A 21946-nucleotide genomic window follows, 5' to 3' on the forward strand; every position below is an offset into this window, starting at 1 on the left:
AAATCATTAAATCTGGTCAGGTACTTTTATTTCTACCTTTCACTTCTGTTTTTAATCACACTTTTTTTTGGGGGGGGGTTATTCTTTTTAGCAAAAAAAGAGAAGGTACATATATAACAATTACATTACATCACAAATAAGACAAACTTTACAAGAAGAATTCACACAAAGCAAAAATACATCCAAATGACAAATGGACATTAAACATTACAATTTCATCTTATCACTGTTAATAAATCAATTTCTTATTCCAAAAGGCAACCAAAGCTGACGTCTAATGACAAGAGCAAAATAGCCTCTGTCTATTTTCTTATAGCGGTTGATGAAATAGTTAGCTCTTGTAGATATGCCGACGCGTTTCGGGTTCGAGTAACCGTTTCTCAAACCCTCATCAGGGCTTTGTTATTTTGTCTGTATAGGATGCAAGAAAACAAAGTTTTATTAACAACCTGTACGCCTCAAGTCACTCATTTGTTATTTATAAAATCGTCAAAATGTACCTGTATGTTCTCACCAGGCGAGGGATATTTTCATGTGTGTCACTGAGGACGCAATATTAGAAGGATCTCTGTATTTTAACTTTTTATTTCTAGAAAATCAAGCGCAAACTATGTAAGAGTGCCTGCCTCAACACAAAGCTGCTTTACTTCCAAATACTCCAATTTTTACATTTATATACCTCCAGGTGCACCATCCGGCGCCGCTGGGAGGAGAGGAAAAAGTCGTAGTCACTACATTAGTGATCCTATTAAAAAAGGAAAGGGGTTTGTACATGATGTTTTCTCATTTCACTCAAAACGTGAAGGCAATACACGTGAGACTCGCCGAATCTCCCATACCTCTTATCTATATCCTGAATTGTATTCGGGTTGGTTTTTCTTTCTCTTTGTGCAAATGCTGATGATTCAATCTGTAACCTATCAAACATAAAGGACCGGTTAAGGTCACGGGGCTCATAAGCGCTTAAAGCATTCGAATTCAACATACACATAGCCTGTAGCAAGATTCGGCGAGTCTCACGTGTATTGCCTTCACGTTTTGAGTGAAATGAGTAAACATTATGTACAAACCCCTTTCTTTTTTTAATAGGATCACTAATGTAGTGACTACGACTTTTTCCTCTCCTCCCAGCGGCGCCGGATGGTGCACCTGGAGGTATGTAAATGTAAAAATTGGAGTATTTGGAAGTTAAGCAGCTTTGTGTTGAGGCAGGCACTCTTACATAGTTTGCGCTTGATTTTCTAGAAATAAAAAGTTGAAATACAGAGTTCCTTCTAATATTGCGTCCTCAGTGACACATATGAAAATATCCCTCGCCTGGTGAGAACATACAGGTACATTTTGACGATTTTATAAATAACAAATGAGTGACTTGAGGCGTACAGGTTGTCAATAAAACTTTATTGTTTTCTTGCATCCTATACAGACAAAATAACAAAGCCCTGATGAGGGTTTGAAAAGTGGTTACTCGAACCCGAAACGCGCCGGCATATCTACAAGAGCTAACTATTTAATCAACCGCTATAAGAAAATAGACACATGCTATTTTGCTCTTGTCATTAGACGTCCGCTTTGGTTGTCTTTTGGAATAAGAAATTGATTTATTAACAGTGATAAGATGAAATTGTAATGTTTAATGTCCATTTGTCATTTGGATGTATTTTTGCTTTGTGGGAATTCTTCCTGTAAAGTTTGTCTTATTTGTAATGTAATGTAATTGGTTATATATGTACCTTCTCTTTTTTTGCTAAAAAGAATAAACCCCCCCCAAAAAAGTGAGATTAAAAACAGAAGTGAAACGTAGAAATAAAAGTACCTGACCAGATTTAATGATTTTTTATTTGGTCTTCAAAATAACTGTAGGAGAAACAAAGAGTGTGTGGGCACTTGTAGTGTTTTTGTTCCAGTTGGTTCTGAGGCAGCGCGGTGTGCTGTTGGTTCTGTGGCAATGCTGTGTGGTACTGCCTCTAGCAGTGCTGTTGGTTCTGTGGCGGTGCTGCGTTTTCCTATTTCTATGGCAGTGCTGTGTGCTGTTGGTTTTGTGACAGTGCTGTGTGCTGCTGCTTCTTGCAGTGCTGTGTGCAGTGCTGTTTGCTGTTGGTTCTGTGGCGGTGCTGCGTTCTCCTGCCTCTATGGCAGTGCTGTGTGCTGTTGGTTCTGTGGCAGTGCTGTGTGCTGCGTGCTGCTGCCTCTGTGACAGTGCTGTGTGCTGTTGGTTCTGTGGCAGTGCTGTGTGCTGCGTGCTGCTGCCTCTGTGACAGTGCTGTGTGCTGTAGGTTCTGTGGCAGCGCTGTGTGCTGCTGTGGCAGTGTTGTGTGCTGCTGCCTCTGACAGTGCTGTCTGCTGTTGGTTCTGTGGCAGTGCTGTGTGCTGCTGCCTCTGTGGCAGTGCTGTTGGTTCTGTGGCAGTGCTGTGTGCTGCTGTGCAAGTGCTGTGTGCTGCTGCCTCTGTGGCAGTGCTGTGTGCTGCTGCCTCTGTGACAGTGCTGTGTGCTGTTGGTTCGGTGGCAGTGCTGTGTGCTGCTGCCTCTGTGGCAGTGCTGGGTGCTGCTGCCTCTGTGGCAGTGCTGTGTGCTGCTGCCTCTGTGACAGTGCAGTGTGCTGTTGGTTCTGTGGCAGTGCTGTGTGCTGGTGGTTCTGTGGCAGTGCTGTGTGCTGCTGCCTCTGTGACAGTGTTGTGTGCTGTTGGTTCTGTGGCAGTGCTGTGTGCTGCTGCCTCTGTAGCAGTGCTGTGTGCTGTTGCTTCTGTGGCAGTGCTGTGTGCTGTTGGTTCTGTGGCAGTGCTGTGTGCTGCTGCCTCTGCAGCAGTGCTGTGTGCTGTTGCTTCTGTGGCAGTGCTGTGTGCTGTTGCTTCTGTGGCAGTGCTGTGTGCTGTTGGTTCTGTGGCAGTGCTGTGTGCTGCTGCCTCTGTGGCAGTGCTGTGTGCTGCTGCCTCTGTGACAGCGCTGTGTGCTGCTGCCTCTGTGACAGCGCTGTGTGCTGCTGCCTCTGTGACAGCGCTGTGTGCTGTTGGTTCTGTGGCAGTGCTGTGTGCTGCTGCCTCTGTAGCAGTGCTGTGTGCTGCTGTGGCAGTGCTGTGTGCTGTTGGTTCTGTGGCAGTTCTGTGTGCTGCTGCCTCTGTAGCAGTGCTGTGTGCTGCTGTGGCAGTGCTGTGTGCTGCTGCCTCTGTAACAGTTGACAGTGCTGTGTGCTGTTGGTTCTGTGGCAGTGATGTGTGCTGCTGCCTCTGTGGCAATGCTGCTGCCTCTGTGGCAGTGCTGTGTGCTGCTGCCTCTGTGACAGTGCTGTTGGTTCTGTGGCAGTGCTGTGTGCTACTGCCTCTGTGGCAGTGCTGTGTGCTGTTGGTTCTGTGGCAGTGCTGTGTGCTGCTGGTTCTGTGGCAGTGCTGTGTGCTGCTGCCTCTGTGACAGTGCTGTTGGTTCTGTGGCAGTGCTGTGTGCTACTGCCTCTGTGGCAGTGATGTGTGCTGCTGCCTCTGTGGCAGTGATGTGTGCTGCTGCCTCTGTGACAGTGCTGTGTGCTGTTGGTTCGGTGGCAGTGCTGTGTGCTGCTGCCTCTGTGGCAGTGCTGGGTGCTGCTGCCTCTGTGGCAGTGCTGTGTGCTGCTGCCTCTGTGACAGTGCAGTGTGCTGTTGGTTCTGTGGCAGTGCTGTGTGCTGGTGGTTCTGTGGCAGTGCTATGTGCTGCTGCCTCTGTGACAGTGTTGTGTGCTGTTGGTTCTGTGGCAGTGCTGTGTGCTGCTGCCTCTGTAGCAGTGCTGTGTGCTGTTGCTTCTGTGGCAGTGCTGTGTGCTGTTGGTTCTGTGGCAGTGCTGTGTGCTGCTGCCTCTGCAGCAGTGCTGTGTGCTGTTGCTTCTGTGGCAGTGCTGTGTGCTGTTGCTTCTGTGGCAGTGCTGTGTGCTGCTGCCTCTGTGGCAGTGCTGTGTGCTGCTGCCTCTGTGACAGCGCTGTGTGCTGCTGCCTCTGTGACAGCGATGTGTGCTGCTGCCTCTGTGACAGCGCTGTGTGCTGTTGGTTCTGTGGCAGTGCTGTGTGCTGCTGCCTCTGTAGCAGTGCTGTGTGCTGCTGTGGCAGTGCTGTGTGCTGTTGGTTCTGTGGCAGTTCTGTGTGCTGCTGCCTCTGTAGCAGTGCTGTGTGCTGCTGTGGCAGTGCTGTGTGCTGCTGCCTCTGTAACAGTTGACAGTGCTGTGTGCTGTTGGTTCTGTGGCAGTGATGTGTGCTGCTGCCTCTGTGGCAGTGCTGCTGCCTCTGTGGCAGTGCTGTGTGCTGCTGCCTCTGTGACAGTGCTGTTGGTTCTGTGGCAGTGCTGTGTGCTACTGCCTCTGTGGCAGTGCTGTGTGCTGTTGGTTCTGTGGCAGTGCTGTGTGCTGCTGGTTCTGTGGCAGTGCTGTGTGCTGCTGCCTCTGTGACAGTGCTGTTGGTTCTGTGGCAGTGCTGTGTGCTACTGCCTCTGTGGCAGTGCTGTGTGCTGCTGCCTCTGTGGCAGTGCTGGGTGCTGTTGGTTCTGTGGCAGTGCTGTGTGCTGCTGCCTCTATGGTAGTGCTGCTGTGTGCTGTTGGTTCTGTGGCAGTGCTGTGTGCGGCTGCCTCTGACAGTGCTGTGTGCTGTTGGTTCTGTGGCATTGCTGTGTGCTGCTGTGGCAGTGCTGTGTGCTGCTGCCTCTGTGGCAGTGCTGTGTGCTGCTGCATCTGTGATAGTGCTGTGTGCTGTTGGTTCTGTGGCAGTGCTGTGTGCTGCTGTGGCAGCGCTGTGTGCTACTGCCTCTGTGGCAGTGCTGTGTGCTGCTGCCTCTGTGGCAGTGCTGGGTGCTGTTGGTTCTGTGGCAGTGCTGTGTGCTGCTGCCTCTATGGTAGTGCTGCTGTGTGCTGTTGGTTCTGTGGCAGTGCTGTGTGCGGCTGCCTCTGACAGTGCTGTGTGCTGTTGGTTCTGTGGCATTGCTGTGTGCTGCTGTGGCAGTGCTGTGTGCTGCTGCCTCTGTTGCAGTGCTGTTGCCTCTGGCAGTGCTGTGTGCTGCTGCCTCTGTGGCAGTGCTGTGTGCTGCTGCCTCTGTTGCAGTGCTGTTGCCTCTGGCAGTGCTGTGTGCTGCTGCCTCTGTGGCAGTGCTGTGTGCTGCTGTGGCAGCGCTGTGTGCTGCTGCCTCTGTGTCAGTGCTGTGTGTCAATATCCTCAGAACTATATAAAAGTCAGTCTTGTCCTGGGCTCGACTTCGCGATCAGCACGGGACTCCTCGAAGACCTCTCCTCTGCTCTGTTTACAACCGGGCAGGCAGTGGAGGGGCGCAATGCATCTTGGGTGTAAGATAGGGCTCGCTCTGCAGTCTGGGTGGCCTCTATGGACTCCAAGAAAGCTTGGCGGGTTTTCCCTCTACTACCGAGTCTTTTGCTAAATTTCAGTCATATTTAACTAAACTGGAATTCATGAAAGGGCCTCACCCGCCAGTGACGTCGCTCACTTTGCGCTAGTGCCACTCAGCCCCCTTTGGCTCTGGTTCTTGACTGTGGCTAGAGCAGAGACCCCAAGGCAGCCATCCTGAAACTAACCCCCAGCAGTCCCTAACCCCCAGCAGTCACGTGTTACCAGACCTTGCAGATAGGGTCCGGGGTACCCGGCAACGCAGTAGCCCACACCTCAGCACAGTCTGGGGGTGTGCCCCCCTCTTTTCCGCGCCTCTGGAGCTCCGGGGTCCGGCACCCTCGTGGAAAGGGCCCGGGCTCCCAGGATTTCTTGGAACGTGTGCGTGCCAAGGCGCTAGGCTGGCATCCCAACCGCGAGCCCGAAGGCCGGCTGGTTTGGAAATGACCCAGAAACCCAAGATAGCACGAACGCAGGTCACGAGAACCCAGCAGTTACGTCGTGGTGTGTGTTTTACTTTCGTTTGATGTGGCATAACAACATAAGCTTGTTCCAGCTAGTAAAACATCTAAATGAAGCGATATACGACGTGTTTGTCTTTAGTGGATAGGGTATAAAATATATTTATTGCAGCTTTACTCTCGAGGGGCTGTCCTGCTATTAAAGATTGTTTGCGTTTCTTTTCTGAGAAGTATTTTGCTCGCACTAGAGGCAGTTTTGACTCCTGCTTGTAGGAATGTTGTTGTGTTTTCTTCTGTTTTGTTGAATTGTTGAAGGAATATATTTCTGAGCTTACAGAGGGGATCAATCATTTTATGGGGAATATTATGTCGAGGTAATAAAGTGACCCCAGGATCAGTAAGAAAGTTGGCCAATCCGAGCGACCTAATATTGGTATCCAAAATCTATTTGAGAGAGAACGTGTTACGTAAGGATAATAGTGTATCATTTGTGTTCAGTGATTCGCACACTATTCTTCCTCAGTTTATAAAGGTGAACAGCGCATCACTTAAATTCAGTGACATGCACACTCTAAAAAAAAAAAAAAAAGAAATTACAACAAGTCTGCAAATTGTTGGAATCTCACACACCTTTTGTACTCTTTGCAACTTAGACGTTTCAATGGTATTATGGGCAATAAGCTTCAGTGTGTGTGTTTGTAAGGTGGTGATTTAAAAAAAATATATTCCAGTTAACGTTAATTTACTGTAATTCTGTGTACACTATATACTGACCGTGGCTAACACCCAAATGTTTAATCAACCGGCTGTATTTCTAGAAGTTCCAGGTAAACCACGATTGGAGTGGAAGAAATGGTACAAAACATTTGAGAATTATTTGGTCGCATTTGATGGCAAGGCATTTTCCGCAGAAAGGAAACTGTCATTATTACATTTTTTGGGAACCGCAGCAATTGAAATTGTCAAAAATCTATAACTAATATGTAGTTTACTGGCTTTAATGTTATACATGTCACCTCATGCTGTGCCAGTGGAATGTTCCAAGGATGATGTATAACAGAATGTTGGGAGTCAGAAGTTCCAGTTGAGAAGGGCTGAGTAGCATGATGGCTGCTCCTGGTGGGGTCTGTACTGGACTGGACTACATGTCCTGTAACTAGGCTCCCAGAGGGGAAGGGATACAGTCGAGTGTCTTTATCGAAGCAGTTAAAAGGCTTGAAAAAATATTTGTAGAGGACCTGAATTTCATGATTGAACGTCATGCTTTTGTTAAAAGAAAACATTTTGGAGGGGAAACAGTAGAGACATATGTATAAGCTTTAAGGACACTTACAACGAAGTGTTAGATTGGTCAAAATGTTGACACTGCCGTAACAGATCAATTTGTTTTCAATTGTGAATCCAAGAAAAAACAAGAAAGATTCCTTGTGTGTAGGAACCTCAAATGATCAGAATTGTTTGGCATTGCAAAGGGCATAGAAAGGTCTATTTTAACATATAAAGTGAGGAGAGTGGCGCACATTCACCTGTGTGTGCAATTCAAGTAAAGAAAAAACTTAAAAACCTGTGTATAATAGGCAAGGTTTAAATTGTTAAAGCTGTGGGTCTAAAACCCATCTTGCTAATAGTCAAGGATGTCATGCTGTGAGAAGGAAATGCAATAAGTGTGGAATTCCCAGAAGGTGTGCAGGAGCATTCGATCGGTGGCTAATGTGAGTGTAAACTCTGTAGAAGATGTAGAGAATATGGTGTTCACACTCTATGATGATGTCAATATAAGAAGCACGATTAGTGCAGTATTCAAGGCGCCACTGGAAAGAGTACATATTCGGGAAGTGCTGTTGGATGTAAAGGCTGATTCGGGTTCCCCTATTAATAATGTGTCTGAAAACAGTTTTAAGGACATGTGGATAAGTAAATCCAAAAGCATTTAGGAATTCTGATATTGACATATTGCGGTATTTTGCGGACAAGCTTGCATTCCAGGGATGTGTCATTTTTACAAAAATGTATGTGGCAGTGAATGGCAAGGATATTGTGAGCTGGTATGATTTAGGAAAACGTGGATTGATATTATGCCCCGGTACGGATTGTCCCATTGTGTTAAGGGAGGTCACACTCAATCATGTAGCGGTTCTGTATCCACATGTGGAGAGGATGATGGTAAAGGACAAAAGAGTGTTTGCTGATGAGGTTGGCCAAGTGAAAGGTTTCACACATCACACTAAGTTGAAGAAAGGTGCCTTACAAGTACAGCATAATGTGCGTATGGTATCATTAGGAGTTTGTCAACAACTCAAACAACATATATATACTTTATGTGCTGATAGCATCATAGAACTTACTGATAGTTCTGAATGGGTCTCCACAATCGTTATTACTTTAAAAAAAATAGTGATTTGCATTTATGTTGACTTGAGGTCTCTTAACAAAAATATAGTGATCGACAGTCACTGTTTGCAGATAATACAAGAATTGCTTGTGGCAATGAATGGAGCAAAGTGTTTTTCGGTGATTGATCTCAGCTCATCATATCAGGGACTTTGGAAAAGGAATATAAAGATTTCATGGCTTTTGTGACTCCTTTTGGGCGTTTACAGATTTAAGAGTTGTTACCATTTGGGTTGTCTTCGGCAGCCAGTGTTTTCCAAAAATGTATAGATGCAATGTTCCTGGGTTTGAGGGGAGTTCAAGCTTTCCAAGACAACTTACTGATTTATGCAAATACAATTGATGCACATGAGAAATTGTTGGAGTGTGTGCTTCGTACTTTAGAAGGAGAGGGATGACTGTAAGCAGAGAAAAGTGTACATTTATGGTTGGAGAGATTGATTTGGGACACAGACTAACATGTGAAGGCATTCATCCAAAAGCTGGCTTGGTCAGTGCTCTTACTAATGCAATGAAACCTTATGACAAGGATACATTATGATCTTTCCTAGGATTAGGGGAGCACTATGCAAAGTTTATAAAGGGGTATTCCATATTTGAGGAACCATTACGACCGATTCTGAGAAAAGGAGTGTCTTTTGTTTGGACGAAAGTGCATGATGAAGTATTTGAAAAGGTGAAGAATTTGATTGCACAGGCTCCTGCTCTGGGCACATTTGATTCACAGGGCAAGTCCTATGTAACCGTGGATGCCAGTTCTGTGGGGGTGGGAGCTGTGTTCACTCAAGTAGTTGGTGACAAAGAAAGGGTAATATTATTTATTTCCAGGGCTTTGTGAGGTGCTGAACTACACTACAGCACCATAGAGAGAGAGGCTTTAGCCTGCGTGTGGGCTGTGGAAACACTTAAAAGCATCTTGTGGGGGAAGGTAATTTGTGTTAGTCACCGACCGTAAGCCTTTGATGTATATGATGGATGGAGTGAGAGCAGAAAATGCTTCTTCTAGGTTGGTGAAACTTATTGCTCGATTGTAGGAATTTAATAATGAGATACAGCATATTTCTGGAGGCAAAAAGGCAACACTGTAGTGTTTATCCAGGTTACCACAGAAATTGAATGAGAATGAGCCGGTTGTGGATCCACATGAGTGTGTGGCAGCTATGGTGGATATTTTGGACCGATGTAAGGGCATTGTTTTGGAGTCAGAGTGGTTGAAAATGTCAGAAAAAGATGAGCAATTGACGGAAGTGAAACAATATGTGGTTAAGGGGTGGACACTTAGAAGGAATCTTGATTCTTGTATCCAGAGTTTTTCCCGGGTTTCTTGTGAGTTAAGTTTGAAAAATGACATTTTATTAAGGCATGATCTTTTTATCCCACCATGGTGACTTAGGCGCCCCTCACAAAGGACATTGTGGGATGTCATGTACTATAAGTTTGCTTAAGCAACATTATTGGTGGTCAGGCCTGAATGCCAATATTAAGGATTACATTGATGCCTGTTCCGTTTGCGTTAATTCGGACAAGTATTGGAAAACAATCTTGTGAGCCAATCCGTTATCAGGCCATTCCGCAAGGACCTTGGGAAAAAATCTCCATTGTTTTTGCCGGTCCATATAATGTCTTGGGGTGTAGGAAGAGATTTTTAATAGTGCTAATCTCCAATTTTACCAAATGGATATATCACACCTTTGTGATAGATCCCAATACTGATTAAGTAATTACATTTTTGAAGAATGTGTTTCAGGTCAAAGGTTATCCCAAAATCTTAATGTTGGATAATGATGTGCAGTTTGTGTCATCTAAATGGTGAACTTTCTCCGAGAGTGTGGTATCAAAGCGGAGACAAGGCCATTATTTTGGCCCAAGGCCAATGGGCAAGTAGAAAGGGCCAACACGTGTTTAAAAGAAGGCATTCAAGCTCCGAAGGCCAATAATAGGGATGTGAGTATATTTCTCAAAGAAAAATGATGGTCTTCTCATAATACACCTCATTCGATGACAGGGGTTGGCCCATATTTTCGGGTGAGAGGCAGAGAAGGTCGCACTGCTTTGACTCCTAACTTTCAGCAACATAAGGTCACGATGGATAAGTTTGGCGAGGTGTTAGGAGTGAAAGAAAACTTGAGTAAGGTACAAGTAAAGAACAAAGACTACCATGACAGGGTACATCGAGTTAAACATAACTTATTCAGGAGAGAGATTGGGTACGCATAGATAAACCAAATATAAAAATTAAAGGTTTATTGAAATTTTCAAATCCTGAATGTGTGGAGAAAGTGTCAGGCAGTGCACTGTTGTTGTGCAGAAGAAGACTTGAGCATAGTTGATACGGATTTTAGTGATGTGTTGAAAAATGGCCCATGATGTCTTTGAGGACAAAGTCATGACCACGAAGAGTGGGTGGTAGTGACCATTAAGTAAATGAGGAGCAGGGAGAGAGTTCTTCAGGAAGCATGACTGTACCACTGAAAGACACTGTGGTTAACAGCGAAGAGTCTTTTTGCGTGCCTTCTCTCACTGATACAGTTGGTGAGGTAAAAAATAGCTTACAGTGTAAGAGAATTGTCAAATTATCTAAAAGATTTTATGATCACATTTTAAAATGAAATGGGTTAGGGATTGGCTTCTATCAGTTCACTTTAGGGTTTAATTGTTTTTTTCTTTTATTGTATAATTTTGCAACAGCTTTATTGTATAAAAAAAGGGACATATGGTATAGTGACCATGTGTAATGAGCATGCAGAATGTATGCATGTCATCATATTGGGTCACTGGTCTCTGTGACGAATATGTAGAATGTTAAGTGAGGTGTGGTGGCAGTTGGGAGCAGAGGTGAGGTGAGGTGTAGCGGCTACGCTGTGTTTTACTGCTCCTCGCTGGTGGGCCGTACTTTATGGAAATAAACCACATATGAATTACTCCATGATATCCGAGCATGTCTTCCATGCTACACCAAACCATGCAATAAGGCAGTACTTCCATATAATGTATGTGTAGACGATCAATAAAAGAACACTTTTTATATTAATATATAAAATAGGAAGTAATGACCCTCCCTTTCTTCTCTCCCTAGGGGCCCCCAATCTGGATCCGGTGCTGCCCTCTGTTTCCTAGAAGATGCATGTAGCGGCCGCTGGCGGACGCTGAGGCGCCCGCCATGCAGGGCGCCCTGTGATGATTCGCCCTGCTCGCGGCGCATGCTGAGCACGCAGCTGGGGGCGGAGCCCGCCTCGGTCTCTTCTGATTGGTTCTGGATGGAATTACGTTGAATGGACCAGAACCTCAGCGATCTGGACTGCTTGTCAGATCCAGATGAAAAAAGGTGAGTGGCACTTTCTTTCCCCCCGTTTCACCCTAAATGTGTCATGTCCTCTATTGGTGTACTTCAGTTCAGATGTTGCACATCCTGAACATTTGCTACCTTCTGCTGGAGTGTAATAATGCTACAGAGATCACCTTGACATCTTCGTCCTCAATTACAGTCATTGCAATAAAATCACATTACACCCGTCAGAGTCAATTCCATGACATTAATACAGAAATTAATTTACAAACCTGTGTGTGCCAAGGCCAGCTGGCCCTGGAATACAAAACATAAAAGTGATGTTCATCACAGCGGCCTCGTATATTCATAGCCTCGGGGTTTAAAGTAATCAATGATTTCTGGGTTACATCCAAAAATGTAACTAGAGGAGCAGATATTCTGGGGGTTCTCCATAATAGCCAGCCTCACTGCTTCAGTACAAATGTGTAGTACTCACAAGATTTTGGATAAAGCTAGTGTCTTCGATCAGCCAATAATCCTGGGCAGATGCAAACTCAAAGATTACAAAAATCACCCTGACCTTGGAGCCCATGATCTGCATAAATACTGAATGCGGCTCACACCATACACGTCAGGGATGCAATGTGTGGCCTACACATGAAGGATCCAGTACATGGGCTGTACATGCTAAAGGTCTGGGTACAGCTAATACATATAGTATTGTAGTTGTATTTATACATCACACCCTAACCCTGATGAGGCATCCCAGCGCTTTTCGACGAGTAGGATGCTACTCCAGAACCAAAAAAGAATTAGTGGGGATTAGTATAGTGAACTTTGAGTTAATTTGTTCCGTGGACATGTGAGTCTGTTAGTTGGATTGAAAAGGATAATGGGGGATAGAAGAGGGAAGAGTCTAGAAAGTGTTTATTGGAAGATCAAAGTAGTAAAATGAGTTTTGGTTTGTGTCAAAGAGGGATAGGTGAGGGAACACTTTAGAAGGGTTGTTTGGGAGATCATTGTATTAAAATGAGGTTTGGGGTGATCCAAGGAGGGAAGAGTCTAGACAGGGTTATTTTGGATATTATACTAGAAGAATGATTGTTAGGACGAGTCAGAGAGTGGGGGTAGAGGTAGAGGATATATTGAGTGAGGTATAAGGTGAAATATGGGGTAGTGCATTGTAGAGAGAGAGTCAAAGTTTTTTTTATTTTTACAGTAGGAATACAGTAATAAATATATAGATACTTAAGAACACACTATACATATTTATATCAAGAAATATATGTATCTAGGTACATATATATAATTAAATTAATGGTTATATACACATGGATATGCTGTACATTTGTGTTTGAGTATGGTGGTTATGTAGGAAAGAGACAACGCTTTGGTTGTCTTCTGAAGATAAGATATATGGATCTTATTTTTGGGGGTAATGAATTCCATAGTTTAGCTACTTGAACAAAGAAAGATGTGCTGCCTCTGTTTTTTTTTTCTTCTGCACAGCTCAGAGCCTAGCTATATCATGGGTACAGCTTATAGCCAAAACATATATTGGATGCACGTTGTCTAGCGTGTGTTAGGCAGAAGGCTCACAGCCTGCAAGGTAATGATGCCATGCATGTACAGCATCCAGCTTATGGTTGCACATGCTGTATGTTGGAAATAGCTAATGATGTTTACATATCATGAGTACAGCACCTGGCCTACGCATTTTAGAGATACAGCTCACAGCCAACATGTTAAGGGTTCAGTGCATCATCTACACATGTGTGGGACACAGTCATGGTCTCCACATGCCATTGATACAGCTGCAGATCCTTATCTGCACATATAAGTGCAGCTCATGGTTTACATATATCATGGGTACAGCTTGTGGTCTTTGCATGTCAGAGATACAGCTCACATTTAAACTCTTGTGATATAGCTCATATTTAACATGTCGGAATGCATTGCAGGCATATCTCTTAAGACATAGAGATCACAAACAGCTCATGGCCTACGCATGACTCCAATGTACCTCATGCCTTACGTATGTCTGCACACACCAAGGATCATGTCCATAATCCTAACTTTTCATTCTCACAGCTCATAGTCTGTATACGACGGGGCTACGGCTCAAAGGCGAATAATGCAACAGACCAATGTGGCAGGCCATACATATCAGTGATGCAGCTGATGACGCAAATGCCTCGGGCATGAAGGAGCATGGCCATTCACATACCTGATTGATGTAAAGATTTCTGGTCGCACCATGGATCTCCTTCATCATCAGGTTGAAACAGAACCCCTGGAAGACTCGACCTGCCAGGTCTGGAAAGCTCATGCGCTCTCAACGTCTAAGTCATGGATCCAGCAACTTTGAGACTTGCTGTTTTGGTTTGGCTTTGCCTTGCGCCTTGATGCCCTTGGGCTAAGTTGCGCATTATAAATCTCGTTTCATTCATTCATTCATTCAGCCCACCCTCGACAGCACTGTGCCAGCCACATAAAAGGTATCGCTGATGTAACATGCACAATTATTTATTGACTGGACATGAAGATTCACTTTCTGACAAAAGAAACACCTAAATATAGAGAACTTAAGTTCCAAAGTATGAAACTAAGAAGAAAAATGTGGTACGATGAATTTATTCCAAAACATATGCTTATGAAAAGCAAAGAAAGCAGATTGCCTACAGTGAAAGCGATGCCAGTCTACTCTGCATGCATCTACCTGTCCCCTTCCTGATGCTTTCCCTGGCCACTGTTTCTCTGCTATAAAATGTAAACATCCTTCCCGCAGGGTCACCTCCTGAGGTAGACGTTTTCCCAACAACCATGGGCCTATTGCCACCACCTCAGTGTACACCCTGGGTCTCCTGCGAGTAGCTCGGGAGCTACTGGCAGCTCACAAACACTCTTGAACTAACTCTCCAAAGCGAAGTTCAGTCCAGTATATCATTCAGAGGGTTTATGCACATTAAAGAAGGCAACACAGCTCATCTCAAGGCCCTTTGAGTGGAAGCCAGCCAAACCACTGGGGGCAGCAAAATGTTCTCACTTATCCACTTTTAATATAATGAAGTCACAAGGAACTTGGACAACTTGTAGGCTCCACTCCATCAGTCACACTGTGTGTGTGTGAACAATGGGCCAGTAACGAAAAGGGCCAGCAGTAGCCAGAGCTGGAGCCAGAGCGGAGTCATCTTAATGTGGTGCCCGCAGGAGCCAGAGAGACGGTGTGTGAGTTGAGTGCATGATCAGCTGAGGAGAGCAGAGGTTGGATCCAGAGCTGAGATCCACTTACGAGCCTCACTGGTGCACATTTATGTGTGCGCCTGTCTCCATTGTTTTGTAGCATTTTGTTTCTCCCTCATAGACAGTGTTCCTCCCTGGAAGCCTTGTCTGGTGTCAAGGACCTGGCATGGTGCTTCCCACCATACCAGGTTGATCTCTGGCACAGCTGTGTCCGTTCCTGGCATAGCAGCAGCCCTGGCAAAAGAATGGGCATCCTTGACATGTTTCGGGCATTCTTGGTCCAGTTGTGCATACTGGCAGAAATCACGGACCCATTCTGAGCATGACTGACCTAATCTATGCCACGCGTGCCATAATAGAAGCTGGCTCTGGCACAATAATGGCCATGGCATATGTTTTGTGAGCATCCTGGCTAGTGTCCAGCTGTGGCACAGCGGTGCCTCTGATATGATGGGAAGCGTTCTTGACATATTTCAGGCCTCCTTGGCGTTATGGAGGGCATTGATGCCATGCGCTTCTAAAACCTGACATTTGAAGCATTTGTTCATGTGAGTACTTGATGAAAATCATAAGCTCATGTTTGGGGACAAAGTACTTACTAAAAATGAACCCTGACATTTTGAAGGCAAAAACTATCTCTTTCAGAAAAGAAATGAAGAAAATATAGTTCTTTGCCCTAATGGATGAGGTATTTCATAGAAAAATGTTTATTTCACAAAGTAATATGCTTACAAAAACAAATTGGTTGAATTTCCACAACATTTAAAGCTGATAATTGAATGGTTTTTCAAGCTGAGTAGGGGAGACCTATTGCTGTGATTATTTCCTCGGTGCCAGATGCTGCATGCTGCTTCAGTTGCATATTGTTAAGCCTTCTCCTAACATTTCTGCAGCTAACCCCTCCTCAGATGTTTGGGTAGTTGTTTGTGTGTGGTGAAAGGATGTGGTGAGTATTGTACACTGATAAAATGTGTTAATGGCTCGGGATGTTTTTTCTTGAGCAGTAGTAACCATCATTGGATCCGCTTGGGTTAGACCATTAGGCCATACACTGGTGTGTTCTGGGATGTCTTCTGTAGGTTTCGTTATTACTGCACCTTTGGGACACATGATCGGAGTGCGCTACTGAATACCTTGCTGCTTCTCCTGAAAGGATAGGCCTTTGTCACTTGTTAGTGAACCCTCAATGTTCATACACTGGTTGCTTAGCGTTGCCTCCAGCAGGATTCTCATCTGGCGCTTCTGGGTGGACCCCTCATTGTACAAAGCTTGGTTGCAGAACACCGCTTCTCTGTCCCCATGGGTGGAGACTGTGTAGCATGCACTCTGGTGGCCCTACTCAGCCACACCCGCTAAGCACTGTAAAATTGATAGTTATGGGAGACCGCCCCTGTCCCGCAGGCTTAACAGTGTCCTGGTGCTAATGCCCAGCGAGACCATGTTTAAGATACGCCTTTGAGCCGTACGCACCTCAGTCAACATCTCACAAACAGTTTAAACTATATCCAACCCCACATCAGCCATGCACTGCGAAAGGGTACCAGGAACCTGATTCAAATCACAGCGCTTACGGCCTCAACTGGGATATGAAGCACTACCTGAGTGCTACAATACAAGCCAATACAAGTGCATCCAAATATGTTTAGGTGGATTGCTTTATTCCTTACATGTGCAGACCATGAGTAGTCTCCCTGACGTGTAAGCTCAATGACTTGAGTAGGTGGTGAAGTGAATCATCCCTTGTTTAGGTCACGTATGGACTATCTTCTGAACACCTAACATGCGCAAGCCGTGAGCTGCTTCTGTGTCATTTTGTAGATCATGAGCTCCATCGCTGTTGTGTGGTCCAAGATCAGTTTCCATAACACATGTAGAAGCCATGAGCTGCTTCTGTGGCGTGTGTAGACCAAGAGCTCCATCTCTGTTGTGTAGTCCATGATCTGTTTCTATGACACATGGAGAGGCCATAAGCTGCTTATGTGGTGTGTATAGACCATGAGCTCCATCGCTGTTAATAAGTCCATGATCTGCTTCCATGACACTAGTAGAAACCATAAGCTGCTTCTGTGGTGTGTATAGACCATGACCTGTATCCTGACGTGTATACTATGATCTGTTTCCATGACATGTGTAGGAATTGAGCTGTATCTGTTGAGTGTAGACTGAGCTGCTCTGGCGTATGTGTAAGCTATCAGCTGTGTCCCTGTTGTATGTAGTACATGACAAACACAAGGAGATGATGGACGGAGCGCTGAAACTTTTCAAACACTCACCCCCAGTCACAGATCTGGGTTGTATCCATCATCGTTCTTTAGCTCACTTCAGACATGGCCATATGCAAATCAGTCTTGACCCTGTGCCTCGTGGGAAAAGTGTAGTCCGAACTGCCAGGCCAGGTCTTCCCTGAACCGGAAACAAGCATCCTGGGTCTGGTTTCTGGGTAACACCCTTCATCAGCCAGGTTAACTTGAATCCAGTGGCAAAGTGAGCATATAGCTGAGTCTGATCTGGGGTGGTGAAGTGAGATAAAGAATGATAATGAATTCAACGTAGATCTGTGACTGGGGGTGAGTATCTGAAAAGTTTCAGCGCTCCGTCCATCATCTCCTTGTATTTGCTTTGTATGTAGTACATGATCAGTTTCTGTAACAGACCTGTTTAGCCCATGATCTGTTTCCATGACATACGGTGAGGCCATGAGCTGCTTCTGTGACGTATGTAGGCCATGAGCTGTATCTCCGACTTGTATGTGCCATAATCTGTTTCCATAACAGCCTTGGGATGTATCCGTGTCGTGTGTAGTCCATGAACTGTCTCTCTGGCATGTGTGGGCCATGATCTGTTTCCGTGACATACGTGGAGGCCGTGAGCTGCTTCTGTGGCATGACATGGCCATGAGCTGTATTGCTGTCGCATGTGGCTCATGTTCTGATCCTGTAACACGCATGCGCCCCTGGAAGCCGGGCTTGCCCGGTGCCTGGGACGCAAGCCCAGTCAGTGAGTGTTGGGATATGCTTTCTGGTTCTGGCATTGAAAGGAGACAACCACAGCATTATTTTCCATTTTTCATCCTGTCTGGCTATGGATTTCATGCCAGCTTGAGTCTGTGTGTTTTTTAATGTTTGAGTTTGCCTGTGGTTGTGTTTTTGTTTGAGTGCTGCCGAGAACCACACATGGCCACTTTCTGTAGGTCTTAATTTTTATGTCTTAGCCACAGTGTACAGTTTTTCACTGAATTTTTTGCAGTCATATTTTTTTTTTTAAAGCTCCGTGAACCAATGTAACGGAAGCCAGGTCTGGAATTGGGTTTTCAAATTCCTGAGACTACAATGAGCACAATAATAATTCTAGTGCAAAGACCTGTGGTCCATGAACCGTGTTTTGTTCAGTCTACCCTCTACCTCATCAGCTGTGGTTTGTGAAACTTCCTTCGTTTTCTCACAGTTTGTCTTGGGAAATGAGGCATTGCAGTTCTTAATTTTTTTAAAAAAAAGAGAGAAGTGCCAGTGCCCTTGCCAGGAGGCCACTACAGCTCGCACCACCCATTGCCCCTGCCAGCACCGCCAACAACCATAACACCACTACTACTAACCATCGCACTCCTACAAGTGTGACAATTCAGACTATTCCAGGCCATTTAAATCTATAAGAATGGCTTGGGCAGCAGGAATTATGCGTTGCACCCCCAGTGGGGGCCAGCAGTTTGCGGGTGGCAGGGCGGACAGGCATGCGGGGGGCAATGAAAAAAAACAGAAAAACTAAAACGTACCTTGCCGCTGGGTTCCGCTTCTCTGCTTCTACCTTCCTGCGACCGACTCCAGGAACAGGAAGAACAGCCATGCTTCCCTGACAAATCACAATGCTGCAATGCAGCGTTTTGATTGGGCTGAGCGTCGTGACACGCCGCTCAGCCAGGGGCTGGAGGGGTGGGCATGTTCTCCACGCAGGCTGTAATGCAGCCTGCATGGAGACCAGGGAACGTGCGCATGACTGTTTTGGGCAGCCTGAGAGGGCCAACCGAACAGTCATTGCGCACTTGGGAGGGTTGCACCACTCCTCCCTGCTGTGCAGCCCTCTCCCTCATGCAAGCTGCCACAGCAGGAGGACAAAATAAAATGATAACATTAGTTATTATAATTTCATTTCTTGCTGTCTTTTGCTGCTGCAGAGTAGTGGGGCGACGCTCCTCTGCCTTAGTGGAGGAGCTGCCACTATCCACCCCTGTTGAATGTGAAGAGTTGCCCCTCCCATATCTCACAGATATTCCTTGACACTGGGCTCAATGGAGGCCACCTGAAGAACAAGAGGGGCCCTAAATGGGTCAACCCCGGGCCCGGTGTTACACCACTGAATATGTATTTTCATCCCCCAAAGGAGATTCCCACAAGTAAAGTGAACAGCCTGAGTATCTCACATATTGGTGTAGACTAATAAAGCGGCCAAACCCTTTTTTTTATCAAACTCAAAATGGTATTTCCTCTGACCACTGGAATTATGTGATTCTGATGCTGCGGCTTTTTCTATATAATTATGCATTCGCTATATTTGTCACCTAATCCATCACCTGCTGCATAATTTTAAGATTTTAAACAAAACAAAGTGTTTCTAGTTCAAGTGTATCAAAAGTTACTAAAAATATGGTGACAGAAGTTGCCACGCACTGGAAAAGCCCTTCGCAAAGGTTGACTGATCACCTTTCAGTTGCTTATTGGTGTGTACTGATGTGAAACCGGTACGAAGGTGAAATCTTTGCTCAGTCTTAATGTGTAAAAATGGCAAAATATTGAAGTAATTCAATCACAAAATGTGCCTCATTACACTGCATAATTTTTCCTTTTCATGCTGCATTATTTAGTGACCCCTGCCGCATAGTTTGGTCCACTCTTGCCGCATAATTCCTGTGGCCCAATTTAAGGGTCTCGATCATAAATACACAGAAGGTATACCTCCTCTGTGATATATAAACACAATTTTTTGTTGCAAGAGATGAGAATTGGAGAGCTGGCAACTGCCCTGCTGTCCACATCACCCCGGGGCAGCTGCCCTGCTGTCCACATCACTCCCGGGCAGCTGCCCTGCTGTCCACATAACCCAGGGACAGCTGCCCTGCTGTCCACATCACTCCCGGGCAGCTGCCCTGCTGTCCACATCACCCCGGGGCAGCTGCCCTGCTGTCCACATCACTCCTGGGCAGCTGCCCTGCTGTCCACATCACTCCTGGGCAGCTGCCCTGCTGTCCACATCACTCCGGGGCAGCTGCCCTGCTGTCCACATCACTCCGGGACAGCTGCCCTGCTGTCCACATCACCCCGGGGCAGCTGCCCTGCTGTCCACATCACTCCGGGGCAGCTGCCCTGCTGTCCACATCACCCCGGGGCAGCTGCCCTGCTGTCCACATCACTCCGGGACAGCTGTCAGGTGCCGTTGTGTCTGTTCTTTAGGAACCTGTTTTCGGGTGTCGTAGAACAGCAATAGTCATAGGACAACCAGACTCCATTTCCCACCTCTTGGCAAAGACCATTGGTGTTGTATCTTTGGAGGGTTAAGTACCAACAAAGCTGGGGGAAAGAGGGCAGTGAGACCCCACACCGACCCTTAGGCAAAGTCTAGGGAGGCAACTTTTATACAGTGGATATCTGTGAAGGGGAGTGGAGAGGGGAACGCCCCTGGCTCTTGGGCAGGATAAGGGTGGGAGATTGAGGGGGTGAGGGGAGCTTAGGGGCAAACCTCATGTTGGACTTGTATATATGAGTATTAAAGCATATATGTTTCTCTCACAAATCAATGTATAATTATTTAGAACCTTGTAGCATAACTGTTTCTAGCAATTTGCTGTGCAATGATTATGTTTACTACATTTCCATGTCGATCGTGTTGTTCTAAGTTGAAAGATATGTAAATGTAAAGCGATCTGATACCCTATTGTGGGTCATGTTTGCGCTATATAAAACACCAAATAAATAAATAAATAGACTCACAGTCACTCTGGCTGAAACTGTGCCAGACCCACTTAAAGCCACAGGCACTAACACTGTATCAGGCTCCTTCACTCACAGTCACTCTGGCTTAAACTATACCAGACTAACTCACAACCACAGATACTAACACCATGTCAGGCTCACTCGTTCACAATCACTCTGGCTGAAACTGTGCCAGACCGACTCACAGCCACATGTACTAACACCGTGTCAGACTCACTTACTCGCAGCCACTGGTACTAACACCGCACTAACACTGTGTCAGGATCACTCACTCACAGACACATGTACTAAAACCGTCTAAGGCTCACTTACTCACAGCCACTGGTACTAACACTGTGTCAGGATCACTCACTCACAGTCACATGCACTAACACCGTGTAGGGCTCACTCACAGCCACTGGTACTAACACTGTGTCAGGATCACTCACTCACAGTCACATGTACTAACGCCGTGTTAGGCTCACTCACTCTGGGCTGAAACTCAGCCACTCACTCACTCTAAAATCTGTCAGGGCCTCCCAGATCCCTCAGCTGTGATGCTGACGTACCCCCCAGGCAGGCACGGGTCTCGAGCCCAGCTCAGCTGCCCAGAGGTGGCTTTTACGTCACTCCAGCTGCTTCTCTGCCTCGGCAGAGTGTGGCGAGCTCGAGGGAGGCTACTCCCAGGAGTTACTTGAAAAAACATTTATAATAATTCAAATACAGTTGGAAGCGACCTTACTTAAATCTTTTTTTTTTTAAGTAAAGATAAAATGCCCTGCCTGTGGGTGGTACAGGAGGACATTAAAGTCAGACAGGAGGTGGAGTGCACCTGAGACGCCAGCATGGTTTGGGAGAGCGGGGGTTTCTTTTTTAGAGCAACCCAAGAGTTCTGTTTATTTTCTTCCCTAGCGCGGAGACTGGAGGGCTGAAGCTAAATTCGCGGTTGTTTCCGTGGTTGGTGAATCAGTTTTGACGCGCTGGCTTTTGATTGGCTGACAGTGACACTGCCTCCGAGGTCAACAGGAAGTGCTCTTGTGTCGTTCCGTGATCGTAGCTGTGTTGTGATTACTAGTGTCCCTCCTAGGACACCGTACGGTAAACAGAGAGGAACTGAGGTCCTTCCTAGGATTAATTGAATTCTATGCGAAGTTCATAAAGAACTTTTCTCACAAGACATATCCTCTGAGGCAAATGATAAAGGAGAGGAACAAGTATATATGGAGTGACGAATGTCAGAGTACTTTCGCAGATTTGAAGAAGGAACTATGCTC

At 45.9% G+C, this 21946-nt stretch overlaps 1 protein-coding gene across 2 annotated transcripts in view; it reads left to right on the forward strand.

Annotated features, from left to right (window-relative positions):
• The window catches only part of THRA (thyroid hormone receptor alpha), an 869330-nt gene that overhangs the window by 604863 nt on the left and 242521 nt on the right, over positions 1-21946 (forward strand). For both annotated transcript variants that reach the window (XM_078645685.1, XM_078645686.1), the window contains exon 4: positions 11278-11526. In XM_078645685.1, coding sequence (XP_078501811.1) covers positions 11474-11526 — 53 coding nt within the window. In that variant the 5' untranslated portion in view covers positions 11278-11473. The remainder of the gene's footprint in view (positions 1-11277; positions 11527-21946) is intronic.

This window comes from Lissotriton helveticus, chromosome 5_1 (assembly GCF_964261635.1).
Source record: "Lissotriton helveticus chromosome 5_1, aLisHel1.1, whole genome shotgun sequence".
Taxonomy (NCBI): domain Eukaryota; kingdom Metazoa; phylum Chordata; class Amphibia; order Caudata; family Salamandridae; genus Lissotriton; species Lissotriton helveticus.